Source organism: Epinephelus lanceolatus, chromosome 4 (assembly GCF_041903045.1).
Source record: "Epinephelus lanceolatus isolate andai-2023 chromosome 4, ASM4190304v1, whole genome shotgun sequence".
NCBI classification, from domain to species: domain Eukaryota; kingdom Metazoa; phylum Chordata; class Actinopteri; order Perciformes; family Serranidae; genus Epinephelus; species Epinephelus lanceolatus.
This window is the reverse complement of record NC_135737.1, coordinates 17866348-17885043: the sequence shown is the minus strand read 5'-3', so window position 1 is coordinate 17885043 and position 18696 is coordinate 17866348. Positions and strand designations below refer to the sequence as shown.

Below are 18696 nucleotides of genomic sequence, written 5' to 3'. Positions count from 1 at the left end.
GAAAATTGGCTTGCATCCTTTGTTGTTTTTCGGTGCTTTCATGACTAAAATAATTAGGTTCATTACACTGTTCGTTTGTTCTGAACTGGTGGCTTTACTTTGGGCTTTACACACTGAAGTGTTTTGAAGTTAAATCAGCTCTTTGAATAATTTAAGACGAGGGTTCCCTTGCAATGGAATTAATATCTGACCAAATTGCCACAGATTGGGTCATGAAAGCAAAGTCACAGAGATTGTATCTGTCTTCAGAAATGTATACCTTTTATATTGGACTGTGTGTGTGTGTGTGTGTGTGTGTGTGTGTGTGAGATATTACACTACAGTAGCTACTTCAGCTGGATTGTTCCTTGAAAATGTTGTTGCTCTTAGGTTTTAATCAACACTCTCAGTTGCCCTCTAATGGCTGCTGCAGCGAGTCAGGAGAGGAACTTTAACTCTTTCTAGGTTCCGTCACCTAATTAAAGTCAGATTTAAAGCTGACTGATGTTGGAGTGCAGGCTGATTTGATATAAACGGCTGTATAAATTCATTCTCAGAGACACTGCTGTTTTTGAAGTATTGATTTGAAATCCTGGGAATCTTTCTGAGAAGATTTTCTCGTCTCAGAATCGATGGCAATGTAATTGGATAGAAGCACTCTGGGCTCTAATTATAAACTCAAATAGATGAATGGTGCTCTCAGAGATCCAACATAGACTCAGCACGGAGGAATTAGGCTGTGAGTTATCTTTAAAATTTTATTTTTCAGATATAATAACCTAAAGCAGGGTATTTTGATTGGTTCTGCCTGTATACGCCAGCTTTTGGATAGCCTGCAGAAAAAAAAGGAGATGGTTTATGGTTCATTTCAAAAGGATTCATTGCTGTTTGTGTCATTGTCTAAAAAATATCATTTTTCTCTTTCTATTCTTACAGTTCATATCAACTTTTCTGCTGGCAGCTCAGGAAAAGGCTCACAGGTAAGAAAAACAGTTGATGCATGTGATACTTTATTTCCTGTGTGCAGATGAACTCTTGCGCTTCTGCTAGTTTCTTGATAATTAGTGTTAATCATTCATTTGCCGGTCTCCTCACCTCTATTAAAGCCTTAATTACCTGACCAACTGAAATTAACGACCGTGGTTTTCTTTCGAATGGATTGATTATTGCCCTCAAGATCGGAAGCTTAATTTGCTCCGCAGTGCAAATCCATTCACTCTTTCCTCAAGTGCGAGATGATTTTCTTGCTGTTGCATTTTCTAAGTCTGCAGTTGCTGCTCGATAAATAATTAACATGTTCAGTTGCTCTACTTCTCATTGGTGTGAGAAGATGTTGACAGTAAGTCTCCTGGCAGAGGTGCTTAGCATCACTGAAATAGGAAATTACTGTCTTACTCTCAGCCTCTTCTTTCCCTGCAGAGAGAGTTACACCCTTTTTGCTTTGTCGCTTTTTAATTTTTCTCATGTTGTTGTAAATGATGTTAGGTAGCAATTATCATCAACTGAACCTCCAGTGCATGGATGGATTACTGAACGAGCCAACCGGGCACAGGCCCAGAGTGTCAGCCCCCCTTGGCATTCATCCACAAAATGTTACTCAAATTAACACATACTGACCATCAAATGTTACATTGACTTCAAAAAGACACAAACAGACCACGAAGAGACACAAAATAACTACGAAGAGTGACAAAAAACACACAAAGAGACAAAGGAACTGAAAAGAAAGGGGCAAAACAACTTTACACACAGAACCAAAAAAGACACAAAACTATTTTTAAGAGATACATGACGACTAAAAATGACGCAAATCCACCAAAAAAGACACAAAATTACCACAAAGAAACACAAAATGCTCTCAAAGAGACACAAAATGAATAAAAAGGTTACTATATTACCACAGAGACACAGAACAACCAAGAAAAGCCACAAAACGTTCCTATGTAGGAGAAGTGGTGGGGCCTTCTGCATGTCTGTGCCCAGGGGCCCATTATTTCATGATCCGCCCATGCTCCAGTGTAATCTAAGTACAAAAAACCCATCCTGGAACAACTGATATTCTGTTAGATTGCAAACAGGGATATTGGCCTCTAATTTGAGCAAAAAAGTTTGCCCAAGTCTGTTTTCTACCCGAAAATAATTGTGCCACATTATCAGTGTGCCTTTTAAGAAAGGATAATCAGTCAAAGCACAGTCTCACGCAATCTCTGGGTTTTTTCCCCATAAAAGAATGATTAGGGACAGCTGCCTGTCAGAGTGATAAAGCATTAAGCAAAGAATTAAATGGCATTCATTCAGGAGAAGAAACCCATTAAAGGAATGAAAAGAGCACTGTTTTTTCAACAATGGAAATCAGGAATAAAAGTCATGTCTAATGTGGTGGAAAAAAAAGACATTATAAAAGCTGAGAAACTGTTTTATGGAGTTCATTTTTGTCCAAATTGTTACAATCCATCTATACTTAGCCATAAATGTCTAAGAAAAGCATCAGAAAAATGTGTTTTTCTGTCTTCTCCTCCCTTCTTGACCCTGACAAGTGGCTGCTAGTGTTTTGCAGAGCTCATGGGGGGGTGTTGCCTAGTTACCACGGGACCACAGCAGCAGTTCGTCTCCTTCGCTTTCTAAACATGCCCTGTGTGTCTTAATGCATTTGCAGCGCATTTGAATTTATAAAAAATCACTGTTTTGACAGGTGTTTCCCAGTCAGAGAGCAGGGCCAAAGTGTGTTTTGCACCTTGTATCAGACATTTGTTGTCATCAGTGATATTTGTAGTGTGTTTTTCCTCACCGAGCCCACCTGCAAAGTGGAAACCAGGTTGTTGCCCCCTTTTTAGATCTCCTGAGCCGAAGAACAACATTAACAAATTAGAGAGGAATACAAATTTGTAGGTCAGGGAGGCGCTCCAGTTTAGTTATGGAAAGAAGTGGTGAGAGGCCGGGCAGTCATTTACATACTGTAGACAACATTTTGCAACACGTGCTTATTAATGAGTGGACTCTAAAGTTAACACGCTTGATTTATTATTTCAAAAGAAAACCAGTTGCCTAATAAAGCAATTAGTTATCGCTCTTTCCACATTATTGACTTTCTAACAGAGTGTGCTGTATGTGGGACCTTTTTCTCAATGTAGCTTAAAACAGTTTTGTAGCAACAAATCTAGAATTCTAAGTGCATATACATCTGTAAACTTTCAGATCAAAAAATATATATTTATATTTCTGTGTGTGTGTTTTGGACATATCAAATGCAACAACAATTTTGATTCTTGGCTCACTGATCCATGTTAACAAAGATATTTTCCTTTTAGTTGGTGCTAGATATTTCAGGAACTTGGGTGCACAACAGCGGTAACTCACTTGTTAAACACATCAAACATGATTGATATTTCTTTCAGCAATGCAGAGTTGTTCAGAAACATTTACTCAAATTTGGCACAAACATCCACTTGGACTCGACTGTGTACTAATTAGAGTTTATTGGTCAAGGTTACTGTGCCTTAACAAAACAGGCGAGACATTTGTTCGGATACTGAATTGGTGACCCTCATTATGGTAGTCCATCTTGACACTGTACTAGTTGCACAGATCTTCTGTGCTTCTCAGTTGAAGATGTGTGTGAAGCACTCATGTTCTGAAATATGTAGCTTCTTTGCACCAACATCCATATTTATAATATTGTCAACTTTCATGGCTTCATATATAGTATAGTATGGATAGACACTGATGTAAACTGTAACTGCAATTCGACTGGTTCCCAAGGTATACAACCACGAGGCAGCAATTTTTGTTGACTCTTATTTTGATTAAATGGCAGTCCTGTTTACCAGTTGCATATTTGTGGGAGAAAAGAATCTAATCATTTAAAGAATCAATTAATAGTAATGAATATGTAGTTTATCTATCTGGCTTCTGAGAAGATGAGATTGTAGTATGCTATGGAAAATGGTTGACAGAGATGTAAATTATATTGTATATCTAACCATCAATGTTGGCCTTTAAATTACTGTTTGATCTGAGCCTTTTTTCACATGATCTTTGTGCTAGTGGTCAGCATAGAAGATCTGGCACTGACTAAGAGAGGATTCCCCATCTGACTTCAAACAGCTGGGCTCATCCCATCACGATTAAAATCTGGCTAAATCTGCAGGGGCTCCAGTAGTGTGTGTGTGATACCGGTAATGCTGATCTCAGAATGCAAAGTAGCAACAGCCAAGTAGTATCACACTTCCAACAACATACATTTGCAGTGTGATTCTGCAACTCGTGGCTTATTGTTTGCCCCCTTACGGTGGAGGAACAGATGATCATCTCTTTCAGGATATGAAAAAGTGACATGCTCTGCTTTGATCAATATAGTAGTAATCTAACATTTACAAAAGGCTTATGATATGTAAAGCAGGAAACATGGTTGCAGCAATAAACATTAAAGTGTCATTTTAAGTAGTTGTCTTTGAACACAGTCCACAGCTTGCATACAGAACAAGTTCTAGCATCCTCCTTACTCCTTTGAAGACGGCCTGAAACCTCTGATGACTGGCATTGTTTTGAACTTAGAATGACTTGGAGTAGTTGGCAGAGGCAAGCACAGGTACTGTGATTATCTGCCGCTTCAGGGCTTTATAAACAACCAGTGTACTACAAGTTTGCTAATGTAAGCAGAAGTGCCTTGATCTTGTGCACTCAGAGGACTCAGAGCAGTGTGAGGATGCAGGAGGACGACACCATGTGAGAAATTATTCACCAACTTCCTGCTGAGGGTCCTGCAAAGCCAATGAGTATTTTCAACTTGTTAATGTTCCTGTCACTTTGCCACCATTCGGGTCTTCTCGAGACACGAGGACACAAGAAATTCCAGGGCCCAAGCAGGAAGTGTTATTCTAAAAGGGGCAACTTTGCTTCAGGCGTTGTTCCTAGATGTGGGGAAAAAGCAACAACCAGTCATTCGACATACACAAGAACACAACCAGTACAGCAGAAGTAATTGAAAGTGCTGATCTCTGTGAGTCACTTAGTTATTTCATGTCTTTTCCAGCTTTAAATGTAGCCTAACATAGTTACATAATACAAACATTTTCTCAGGTTCATCTTAAGGCTGTGCAGGAGGTGACAGGAACAGCACATTTACAACCCAGATAGGAGACATAAGCACTTCTTATCTGCCACCCTTTGTTTTTTGAGACTAGATCTTCATGTTGGTGCAGATTGCACTCAGTCCCAAATGCCACTTCATAGCTGACATAATGACCAGCCTTGAAGGAAAAGAGCTGCTGCCTTCCTTAATGACACACTCAATTAAACTCATCATGTCTGATTGGACAATAATGTCTTCTCTGTTGTTTACAGGTTGTCGTGATTTCTGCCAAACATCATTTTGTGAAGATTTGTGTTTAAACTGTCATCCATGCTGCTTAAAAGGCTGTCACTACATGCAAAAGAGCTTTTCTTTATCTGAAGCATCTCTTTATCTTGGGCAGTTGTAAGAAAATCAAACTCAAGAGGAGGTGTGTGAGACTGCTGTCTGAATCATTGCCTCAACTCCTCTGCAGTGACGAGATTCCTTTTTCTGTTATTACAAATCTGCATGAATGCTGCCAGCATGCACCTGGAGGTCCCACTGCAGCTGCACAAAAACTGTGATTATCAACAGTTCGCCAGGTGGCACACACTAACCTGCATCCATTAACATTATCTTTTTCTGGAACCAAATTATTGGGACAAAACCTGTGGTACTTATAAATACCTAGAGGATTATCTGACAGCTTCTCAAAGTACTCTTAGCAGAGTAAAATAATAAACTTTGAATGAAATCACATTTAGTCCCTTTATGTGGTCAGAAAAATGTCAGTGCTTTTTATGCCTCCACGCTGGCGACAGCTTTGGCCGGAGACATAATTTTTTTGGGTTTGTCTGTCTGTCCTGAGCTCAATATCTCAAGAACTTCTCGAAGGAATTTCTTCAAATTTGGCACAAACATCCACTTGAACTCAATAGTGAACTGATAAGATCATGGTAGTCACTGGTCAAAGGTCAGTGTCACTATGATCTCAAGTCTGTCACATTTTCATTAATGTGGTGTCTTATAGGGGTGGTGGAAAAAATAGATACCACATAGTATCGCAATATTTTGGCAATATTGTATTGATACACAGATTCCAAGTATCAACCTTTTATAATATATATTGTTAATTTTTGCAAGTACACATTTTAATACAACTTTTGGTACTAGAATAATTAAATCAATTGCTTATCGGTTCACTAGATGGTGCTGAGGGTTTTTTTTATTTTTGCTTCCTTTTTTTTTTGCCTGGTGAGCTCAGCAGAAGTCTTAGTCAGCAACACTTGGCAGTGAGTTTATCAAAACAAAGATGGAGGCACTGGATCAAGAAATCAGAAATGCGTTGTTGGCATTTAAATCAATCATCTGGACTTATCTTGGATTTTTTTGTCGTGAAATGAAAGGAGGACTTCGTAATGACGTGCGATTGGCAAGCAGTGTCATATGAAAGTACTTCAGGAATACTACGAACATGAGGCCTCTCCTCGCACTCCACCATCCAGAGATAGCGTTAACCGCTGACGGCCGAACTAATGCTAATCCCGCTCTGCCAAAAAATCAACCAACACTGGACACACTTAGCTTGACAAAACTACCATCCAACTCTGAGAAAGCAAATGAAATGACACAGGCTATCATCTACTTCATGTGCAAAGATCTGCGTCCATACAGTGTTGTTGAAAACAAAAGTTTTTGTTTCATGCTAAAAACGCTGGAACCCAGTCCCAATGTTTTCTCACCGGCACAGACGTACCCAAGCTCTACAGAAAAAGAAGCATGCAGTCAAGGAATCTTTGAGTACAGCAGGAAGGGTTGCATTGACTTAAGGGTCAATTCATATGTGACTATAACGGCACATTATCTCACAGAGGACTGGCGACTGTTGCCTCATGTACACGAAAGCAGTACATGAAAGTCACACTGGAGCAAACATTGCAGACCTCCTGCAAATTGCAGGACAAGAATGGGGGATTGTGGTTGTAATGCGCTTCTAACATGGGTGCTGTCATTCAGTTAGCGGGATAACTGCATGTGAAGTGTCATGCTCTCGCGTTTAACCCTATGGGCCCGACGCATTGTGCATCCAAATTCACACCTGTTCTTCTCTATTGATTTTCTCCGCGACCGTGTGTCATAGCGAGAAACCACGCATATCACGTGAAACAGCGAAATTGTAGCTTTCCGACAAGGCCACTTGTCGGTAGTCCAATGTTTTCATAGCGAAAAAAAATGATAAAGTTACACTAAAATGATGAATAACAGAGCTTTCATACAGCTCTGCACACACATTACTGTTGGATGGATTACTCGCGAATGCAGGCTCACACAGAAATGCCACGCATATCACATGAAAGCGCAGGAGCAGAGCTTTCCAATGATACCACACACATGATTGTACTGTCATCCCATCACGCTATAAATCCAGATTTATTGTCTACAAAATAAAAACCTGACGAATTTCTTCAAAATCCATTATACAGATCTTGTTATCAGTCACTTCATATAGTGAGGAATATCGTATCTTACCACGTCTTAGGCTTGCGTGTGTTTCTCCCTGTCTATCCACATTTGTAGTCCGGCTTTCAAGATGCAAATATCTCCATATTGTCCAGCTGACACTCCATCAAACTTTGTATGGCAAGACCAGCCACTTCACCTTTCACTTCACTGCACCCAGACAACTGCAGCCTAATTATGCATGCTGACAGGGCCGTAGTCACCATATATATTGAGGGGGACATGTGTGTCCCCCAATGCCCAAAATGCCCCCCAATATATAACTGAAACTGAAAAACAACAACAAACTTTGTTTACTGTAAACAAAGTGGCAAATGTTATCTTGGAGGACATCATTGCACTTGGTTGACTATTTTTCTATTATGTTAGATGTAAATATTACATGTTTCTTTCAGATAAAACACATTTTTGACTTGTGAATGAGTCAATGGAATTTCTTGCAATAATGAAAAAATACTGGCAATCATTTTCTGCCTGGCACAAACCACATGTTTTGGACAGCTGTGAAGTGACAGAATGTCCCACCATCATGGTTCTTATATTGCCAGATTCCAGAGAGTCTCCCCTCTTCATATATGGCAGAATATATCTTCTAACTTGCTATGGTGAGATACATGTAAAAATGTAAGAATTTAGTCACACGGATTTGTTTTTTTCATTGATATAAAAATTAATATAAAATACAGGCACATAGGAGGATATGAAATGATGGCCAAAATGGATAGCCCTGATTGACCTCAAAAAAACAAGATATAGCATGTGTATGTAGCCTTTATAATGACTGTGATATGAGCTTAAAAGTAAAGGCAGTAAAAATACCCCAAAAACGCCCAGGGCCCACAGGGTTAATGTGCTAACAGTTCAGTTTGTCAGGTGTATGCAGCATTTCCGGTTTTATGACGGTGTCTGTCTGCTTTGAATCACATTTTGCTGCAATAAAGATTAAGTCAGATGAACAGACTGAAAACTTTATCTAATGAGGTAAAACTGGGGAAATAATTCACAGTTGGAAAAAGAAAAGATAAATCGCAATATATCGCAATATATATTTTACAGGAATACTCAGCATATTACAATACTTTTGATATCACAATAATATCATATCATGACCTCAGTATCGTGATAATGTCATATCATGGGTCCTCTGGTGATTCCCACCCCTATTATCATACCAATCTCTCTTTTGGTGACTCTAATCTGGGGTATCCCCCTTGAAACTGTGATGATAATATAGATCCTCAGTGCTGCCAGGGTTGAGGACGTGTGTGAAGCATCCATGTTCTAGAATATTTAGCTGCTTTGCATCAACATTCATATTTGCAGCATTGCCAACTGTAATGGCTGCATATGAGTTTGGACAGACATGGATGTAAACTGTAATTGCAGCTTGACTGGTGTGCGTAGGCAGTAATTCTAGTTTTATTTATTTATTTAATTTTTTTTGCATATGATTGTCTTATTAAAAGGAAGGACACAAGGTCAACTTACTATCTTGGCTGCTATCTGGTTTAGGGTGAACGTCTCCTCTGCGTATAATAGCACTCTGACATTACTGTTTCATGAAAGACTTGCATATAACTCTGCATGTAATGCCTCCACCTACGCAGACAGAAATCAGAATGGTATTCTGTCAAATTCATATAAAACGAGGGGGCCATCATGAAGCCACAAAATATAGAATAGAAATCCATCCCTTCTGGTTTCAGGTTGTTTTTTTTTTCTCAAAGGTATTTTAGTTCAAGTTATTTAAAACAAACTAATTGTAATTAAAACAAAGTTATTTAATTACAAAGCAGATATGTGTGCTGTAGCAGCCAAAAAGCTATTTAATTTCCTTCGGTAATCAAACCTAAATGATTTGTTTTTCTGTTTGTAAGACACTATCCACCATTGATTATAAAAAAAACAAAAAAAACTTTTGAAACAACTTCTTGCATTTCCTTGCTATATTCAATGAACTGTACCATCTCATTAAAGTTACATTAATGAGTGTTTGCTTATTTGTTTCTTCTGAGTTAGACCGTGATCATGTACATACGCAGGTTTTGGATTGCCATAGCACTTCATAGCAATCAGTGTCCTTTTGTAACCCTTTGACCCACCTCAGATAAGCCACACTTGCAGCAAAGAAGCCACAATACTGGAGAAATGTTTTTTCTAAGTGTTATAATTAAAATCCAGTCAAAAATATCCATCAGCCATCTCATGTAGAGGCCAGGGAGCATGCTGTGACCCTAAATAACTTACACAGCAGGGCTTGACAGTAACAGTTGCCCCGTTGCCCCAGGCAACCAGATTTGGACCATTGTCAACAATTTTGTGCGGTCTGGTCGCCTCTGTTGGCAACAGTTTTTCCACTGCTTAGAAAAACAAAGCTGAGTCCCTCTGCGTACAGTCTTCTAACTAAGTGAGAGTGCCCCTGTTGAACACTTTTACTGTGTGGGAGATAGTAACATAATGGATGAAAAATGTCAAATTCTAAATCATCAACTTTACAGAATAACACACAAGAGAGCTGTATTGATACTGAAACATGTGGACCCGAGAAAAAGAGAAGTAGTGTTGTTGTTTTTACAGAAATGGAGAAAATATACCACAGACTCTGTCCAAGAAAACTGCCATCATTGTAAGTTTGCTCATCCAGGTAACACATTTAGAGTCAAAGGGCAGCTAAAACATTTTAGAGGAGGAATAATTCAGTGCAGCAGGTGCACCTACTACACAAGAACTAACCAAAACTGTACTTAAGAAAATAAGTGTAAAAATCAGGATCCTGGCAAACTTTTAATCTTACTTAATACACTCTGGACAGCAAAGATTTGCCTCGTATCTCCAGATCACAAACCTCTTCTGGTGCAACAGAATTGTGAGGCTGTAGATTAAACCAGGCTTGCAGGAGATAAATATTCAGGCAACTGTAATTTATCCTGCTAATTACATTGCCTTGCAAATTTGAAATTGAAATGCACTAACATTAGTCGCTCAGTCTTTCGTCTATATTCCAGAGTACTAATGAAGCCAAGACACTGGCTCTAAATCAAATCCATTGTATGTGTGTGTTGTTGTCTCTGACTGTCTGTATGTCTTTTGTTTTAGGGGAAGCTAAAATGAAAATTGTGTCATTTAAAGTAATTTATAAACAGAGTTCCACAATGAAATATGCTACACACACATAGAAATATACATATAAGATCATTTAGATGGGTTGTAGTGCCCTCCTTCAGTGCTCAGTGCTACATCCTTTCCTGGGGCTAGGGTGATGCTTGCTGCTATGGATACCCTCTCATTACAAAAACACAGCATCAAATTTAATTAGCCTACAGGTTACCTTAAAAGGATGCATATAATTACTGTGCTATTTGTTTTTGTTTTGCTATCTGCACAATAAAAATGAGTTGAGCTCTATATCTCCCTCTGCTCTACGCTTCTGAAGTACAGTGACTCATGACATGTAGAACAAATCTACATCAAGTGAATCTGTTAAGGATTCCCCTGAGGTTTGATTACCTCATCTGTGTTTAATTACAGAGTCCATTATATATCACGTTTATGCGTCTATATATTTGACCATTCTTAATAGGACTCAAAATTTAGGTAGAAGATGTAATTGACCGTACGCTAAAGTCCTTAGCTTTTCCAAAAACACAAGCATGAGAGTAAAGTATGGATAAGATAGTGTGTTCATGGGGCGTCGGTGGCTTAATGGTAGAGCAGGCGCCCCATGTACAAGGCTGTTGCCGCAGCGGCCCGGGTTCAACTCCAGCCTGTGGCCCTTTGCTGCATGTCCTTCCCGCTCTCTCTCTCTCCCCCTTCATGCTTAAGCTGATCAATTAAAAGCTAAAACGCCCAAAAAATATCTTTAAAAAAACAAAAAAAGATAGTGTATTCATCTGCTCTAACGTTCTGCAATAAGAGATTTAGTATTTTGCACAGATGGGCGTGGCCTGCAGGATGTAGCAGTGCACACTTCAGCGAGCTCTGTGACTGTCTCAGCTTGTGCTCTGTGCACACTTTATATGATAACTTACGTGCACCTTTGTAAGACAGCATTTGAATTATTTTGATTTGATAAGTTTAAGTAGTTGGACTGAGTGGCAAAGTAAGGACTTGTTTTATTAAATTCTATCAATTTTTTCCTATAATTTGTATATTTGGTCTCACACCTATGCACATAAAAATTGATAGGCTGCCTTGTAAGCTAGTTTAGCTTCTATATTGTATTTGGGGAAGTTTGCATTCCAGCAACCCTCGCCAACATTACCGGAGATAGTGTTACGTTTGCTGAATTCATGCAGAAGTGGATCAGTGTGGATGAATGAAAAATAGAAGCAATAAACAGCTAATTTGTGGTGGTAATACATTATGTGACACTGTAAGTGTCACAATGTTACCCGAAATCCTGTTGGTAACGCATTATATTACTGCATCACTGCTAAAACGTAATATATTGTACTGCACATAGCTATCAAGTGCATATTCAAGACCACTTTTACAAGACTCTTGTTTTAAATGAGTCTGCTAGAAACATAAAAAACTTAACTAAATTAAACTAATTAAAGAAGCTTTGTTAGCCAGCCTGCCACATCTAATAGAATTTGGCAGCAATGATTTTCATTTCAGCCAATTAAATCGACAGTCTAGAAATGAAAAGCCTGCTTTTATCTGCCTGCGTATCTAATCAAGGATGCATTGTTTCAAAATTAACTACGAAAAGTGGTAAATCTGCTAATGTAATCTTTGTAATCTGCACGGTATGTGACAACAGAAGGCAAAGCGAGGCTTCAGAGGCTAAGCAACGGTAACCAGCAGTGGGCAGACCATCATGTACGGTCAGTTACCAAGGTCATTGTTCAATCACTTCTAATAGTTACTGTTGGGCATATTACCGTGCACGTCATGGGGTTAATGGTTAGAATCACCAAGAGCAAGTTAACAGTTTAACTTGTCAGTGTTGAATGTTTATCCCCTGGACTGATAAACAGTTGTTTTCTCTTAATTTCCAATTGAAGTCAACAAAATGCAGAGAAAAGGCTGTGAAGAAAATCTGTCAAGAATAGCCTGCTGATGTTCAAAGGCAGCAGACGTTCCAAGTCATTAAGTCATCACACATTAAGAGCTTTAGCTTGTCTATGAAAAATGACTATTGAATGCAATTTTAATCTGTCAGTTCCTTTGGCAGCCTGACATGGAGGAGGGATATAGAAGGGGTTTTAATTTTTAAACCGCTCAATAGATCTGGAAGAATCCTCAAAATGAAGCTGACAATTTGCACTTCACCGACACATCATTTTGTTCCTCAGTTAGTGTAAATGTGGAGGGTAAAACACGAATAACAGTGTTCAACCCCTTAGGTATGATAGGTGCTCAAAGTGTTTCTAGACAGCCAGCTTCTGTAAACATCACACATTTTCCCTCTCTCATGTCAAAATTCAGACAATCCTGCAACCTTGAATCATACTTGCCATCACTGAAGAGAAAGCTAATGGGACCTGACGGGTCACTCACAGCAGTGGAGCATGTGTGCCCTCGGGATTGAGAGATGTAGCAGGGGGCAGGAGCTCTGCCGTATATGTATGTGAAGAGCCTCCAAATCAAAGGCAGGGCTCAAAGGGTTGTCTTTGCGGGTGTCCTTGATTACATAACAATCACATTAAGTGGGTTGACCATTGTTCTCGAGGAGTTTACGCATGTGCACCTCAGCCGGGAAAACCTTAGTCGCTGTACTGCCATTGTTCCAAGGTTAAACTACATGTGACACAATCTTTCTGTCTGTCTGCATCAGTGCTGAGATGCCACAGACCAAAAGCGCTCAAGGCACAGTGAAACTAACCCCTTCAGATAGCAGGTGTAGACTCATAGCAATTCCTTTTAAACACCTATGGGTGTCTGAATCCAGCTGCAAATGGCTGACAGCCTCCTGTCAGATGGGATTAAGGAGAGTGTTACCTGTGTGCAGAAGCATAGAAGGCCAAAAAGAGCAGAGTTCTGTGAGCTGGGAATAATTCATTTCTCGGTATTAGTGAAAATGATGTTAGACCTGATCTGAGTTCACTCTTCCGCAGAATATTGGATCATTTACTGGAGAAAGATTTGTAGCCTTCGTGTCACTCAACTGCAGGGATTCTTTTTGAAGTGTGACCAAGGAGCAGGATTTAAAATGGTATTTTGTTAAAGGTCCAATAGCTAACTTTTTGCCGCCCAGCCTCCAGAAGAAAATGTTGGTAGTGTACATTTCTACAAGCCACTTACATGTTACATTTGCACATTTCATGCATATCATATCAACATTTCACAAGTGACGTAGTACCCAACATGAGCTGACTTTGTTATCAGGAGGTGAGGGGGATGGTAGATGGCGTGTGTGTAGGCAAGATACCTCCAAGCTGCAGACCACCGCAGACCACCGTTTGAGTCCAACTAACAACAAAACTGGTTGTGTTTTGGTACGTCATTACAAGATACCATCAGCTTTTTAGGCTCCAACCATGGGTGTTCTGTAACGACCATCGGTGTCAGTTCAGTATCTTTTTAGGCTTTAAACGTGGGTGGTTGGTAGCAACGTGTTGGGGTTTTGTTTGCTTGTGTTTTTGAGTGTTTTTCTTTTTATTATTATTTTTTTTTAAATGTTTTGTAGCCACCTCATGTTTTTCCAGTGGCTTTTAAGGCTCTTAATGTGGGTGTTTTGTAGTGACCTGTCTGCATCTTTTTTTTTTTTTTTTTTTTTTCAGTGTTTATTTTAGGCTTTAAACAAAGGTTTTGTAGCAACCTGTAATTTTTTCTAGCGGCTTTTAATGCTCCAAACATGGGTGTTTTGTAGCGAGTTGTCGTTTCATTTATTTATTTATTGTAGTGGCTTTTTAGGCTCTAAACATGGGTGTTTTGTAGCAACACATCAATGTTTTTACAGCTGCCTTTTATGCCGGAATTCCACTGGATGCATGTCCATTGTGGAACGGCTGCGCTGGTAATCCACTGCGTGCTCCACTGTCCGTCAACACCCACCGGCTGTGTTTGCTGCGTGGAACGGTGCAGCTCCGCCGGACAGCGGAAGCCACAAGGACCCACGAGATCTCATGAATTCACGCATAATCGCGCGATATAACAAGATGTAGTTTCTATAGACAGAACCACAAAACCAGAGGAGTAGTAGGAAGACATCTCGGTGCACCTCCATGATTAACAGCTCCTTGTCCATGGTGTCAACAGGGTGAAATGACGTCTGAAAACCTCTGACCCATTGGCGAAAATCCCATTTCATAGTTGGGGGGGACAATAAACAGTAAAATTTTAGAGAATAATTCCAGGGGGGGACAAGGAAAAAAGTTGTAGCCTGTCTTTTATACAGCATCTTTTACTGCAATTTGACGCTTTAATCTTCTCTCAGTCTCTCCAACAGGCAGGCATAGGACCTTTCTTAGCACTGGCTGAGTCCACCTGCACATGTCCAGATTTAAAACAAAATGATTGAAATCAAATTAACATGTACACAACGACAACAGTCAGGTGCACCGTGCTGTCCAAGGTGCTGAGTGTGTCTGGAGCAGAGCAGGTCTCTGTCTCCCCGTGCGCAGTAGTGTGACTATTTATGCTATTAAGTAAACGCAGAAGACATGTCTCTCATTGTTTAATAGCAGCAAAACAATAAGGCTTCATTCATCAAAGACCAAAACTCGATCTCTCTCCTTCTCTCCCTCTTTTTCATCTGGCTCAGGTGTGTGGAATGGATCTGTCGTCTCTGACTGGCTTTAGGAGCAAACCGTTTTGTTTGTTTTTTTCGTTTTTTTACCGGCAGTGAGATAAACATTTCCTGCAATTAAACTGGTGAACTGGTTTATAAACAGTGTGCTGTGAGATCTGCCGCTGCGCACCTCAAAACCGTGCGTAATTATCGCGCGTAATGGCCGCTCCTCGTCAGTTAAACTGCACGTCTGTCATGTGTGTCTCACTGACAGGTGGAGAGCCTACAGATATTAACTACGAGCCGCTCCGTCACTGACTGCTCTTGTCCTGTCCTCTCCCTCTTCTTTCTCTCCTGTCCTCTCTATCACTAAACTCTGGCTTTTGAACAATGCAGGAGAAATGTTGCAGACAGTTTATATTATCAGCCTGGGCCTGGGGCTTGTTGAAACAGTAAATGGGATGTGTTGTAACGTGTAAGTTAAACTGTATCTGTGTGAGTGAACATCTTACCCCGCGTGATGTGGGCAGCCGGGTCCAGCCACACGCTGCAACTGCTGCCAAGTACTAACGACTGCTAGCCCCGCCCGTTGGAAAGAGTGTGGGATATACCACTACTAGGAATGGGAGGGGGGGACTAAATCTTTTAAGATTTAAAAAGCACATTATTGCGCGATTATAATGAGCACCTCTTACATTGTGCTTTTAATAAATACTACTGCATTGTTCAAAAATTATTAATTGTGTCTCAAATTATTCTAGGGGGGTACAGCTTTATTGAAGGGGGAGTCATGTCCCCCCTGTCCCCCCCGGGATTTCCGCCCCTGCTCTGACCTGTTGACTTCAGGCTTGCCTCTGCCCATTATGACGTTTTAAAGGTGTAGTGCAGGGAAATATGATCCACCGTGAAAACTGTGTATTTTATTTTGAAAATTACGACTTCCTGCCCCGCACGATCTGCTCTGTGCTGAATTGCTGCATTGTGCTCCGGCGTCCGGCAGAAATAGAAGTCCTACGTATCTGTTGCGGAGGGCTCCAGAGCGCTGCAGCTGTGACAGAGCCGGAACGCAGCCGGTGGAAGCACACACATTGACTAGAATTGAAATGTATCGGCTCCGCTGCCGTTCCGGAGCGCAGACGCAACTAACACATATCTGGTGGAATTTGGGGGTTAGGCTCCAAACCTGGATGTTTTGTAGTGACCTGTCAGTGGTTTTTTTTTTTTTGTCTTTTTTGTTTTTTAAGGCACCAGATGTGAGTGTTTAGTAGTGACCCATTGCATAGGGGGATAGTACCACAAGCGGCTGTCTTTTTTTTACCATGACATCATTGCTTTTCCTGCTGGGATGTGCCCTCAAAACTGGGTATTGTAAGCCTAACCCTGATCTTTTCCCAACCATAACCAAGTGGTTTTTGTGCCTAAACCTAACCATGTTAACCACAGCATTGTAAAAACGCACTTTTTTTTTTTTTTTCATTTTACATGTTGTACTTTATAAATATATGAGAATGTTGTCAATGATCCAAACCAAACCAAAAAGCAAAATGATCTGATATAATTTCAGGATATCTCAATCTAAAGTATATTGGAGACTTGCAACCTTTCGTAACCTGTCATAAATGCAATGTCATCCTGTAAGACACAGGAAATCATAAAAATAAATACAAATACCAGGTCAGAATGAAACTCAGGCTGCATATTTCTGTCAGGACAAGATCCTAGGCTGAGAGTGTAGTAACTGAGTCCAACCCTATCCCATTCTGTTTTTGAACAGTTGTCTGAACCTTCCCCAAGCCCAACGCTACTACCATAAAGAAAACACTGCACTCTGATGCCGCTTAAACTTGCAGGCGACCCTCTTTACACTGCCACGTCCATTTTCATGTGTCAGTTTAACAACAAACCGAAAGATTAGCATGGATAGCAAGGACAGATGCGAAGCGAAGCACAAAGCACTACGTCCAGTGGGCCAAACCCAAATCTAACATCATTTGTAAATATGTGTCCGAACTCAGCCTGGTGTGGGTTGGGTATCCACACTCTGATCCAGGTATCTTAAGCAGATGTTCAGCTTCAAAAATAGGTCCAGATGAAAGGAAGAAGTCTTATTCAAGAAGTGCAGGTTGAGTGATGCATCAGTGAGCTTGAAGGCTAAACCGACGACACATCACTACACAGTTGTTTATAATACTGTAGGACAGGTTTTTGCCATCACTACAACAATTCTTTTACCCTTTCTAAGTGATCACCAGGTCAGAAATAATAATAACTGTAAAACAGTAATTTACATAGCAAAGAATGTGCACTTGGATGTAACTCATTGGCCAAAGCAATGCCTTGCTTGATGATGATGTGTTGTGGAAAGGCTGAGCCAGGTTTTACTTTTTTGCCAGATGACCCTGCGTTGAGAGATTTGCTGTGCCAAAATAGTGGTCTAATTGAAAGGAATGAGGAGGCTGCCATTCTTTGGACTGAACACAGCCTATATTAAAACAGCTCATTACAAAAGAGCTCCTGAAATACACAGAACATTATAAATTGACATAAAACAGCGTCAGGGTATCTACAGTTTGGTTAGATCCAAAGATTTCTCATTAAAGCTTCATTTAAACCTGTCATAAAACATTACGTCTTATCAACAGAAGGGTCATGTAAATCGTGTAGCGGACTCACACATTACAGACACACACACAGTGGTGCACACACAGTCAATATAATTGGTAACGTTTCATTGACCAGTTCATTCATCACACTGGAGGTCCTGATTTATTTTGTTTGAGAGCGACAGTGCAGTGATTTCTGTTCCTGCTTTGCCCAATAGTTGAGTTTTGCTGGAAGAGACGGACTGGAAAAATTTCCACCTGCTGCTCCTCTGTCACAGCTACCATATGCATCCATCCAAATGTGTTTTTTGACTATTTGCCTGTTGCTTTGATGTGTTTTTCTACATTGATAAAGGTAGAAAAGATCTTACAAGACTAATTATCTGATAACAAGTCAGATTCTCCTGGCTTATGAGGTGCGTTTTTTTCCTTGAGGTGCCCTCTCTCTTCAGCTGAGGAAATGATTTCAGAGGAGTAGTGTGTGATAAGATGAGACAGAAACCTTGCGGGCATGACTAATGCTACTGAGTCCAATTAAGTTGATGTCTTGTACCCACTGAATTAAATCACCCTGATATGATCTTGTCTGCCTGTGCATATATTTGCCTTTAACTCTGATCACCTGAAAAAAATTAGAGAAGACAGAGAGCCTCACATATGCATGATGTATAGCTGTGCATATGTTGAACTTTGTACTATTATTTGTATATTTGTGCTCACATGATGCTTGTTAAAAATCAGTTCAAGATTTGATGAATTCAGTTGGATAGATAAAAAAATGCCGGACATATGAGCCCTCCCAAAAATAAATGATGTGTTGTCATGACAGTTGCAGGAAACTCTTCATGGGGTGGAAACTGACT

General features: G+C 40.1%; 1 protein-coding gene across 2 annotated transcripts in view; it reads left to right on the top strand.

The window, feature by feature from the left end:
* Positions 1 to 18696, top strand: part of b3glcta (beta 3-glucosyltransferase a) — a 91230-nt gene that overhangs the window by 12228 nt on the left and 60306 nt on the right. For both annotated transcript variants that reach the window (XM_033631053.2, XM_033631054.2), the window contains exon 2: positions 916 to 959. In XM_033631053.2, coding sequence (XP_033486944.1) covers positions 916 to 959 — 44 coding nt within the window. The remainder of the gene's footprint in view (positions 1 to 915; positions 960 to 18696) is intronic.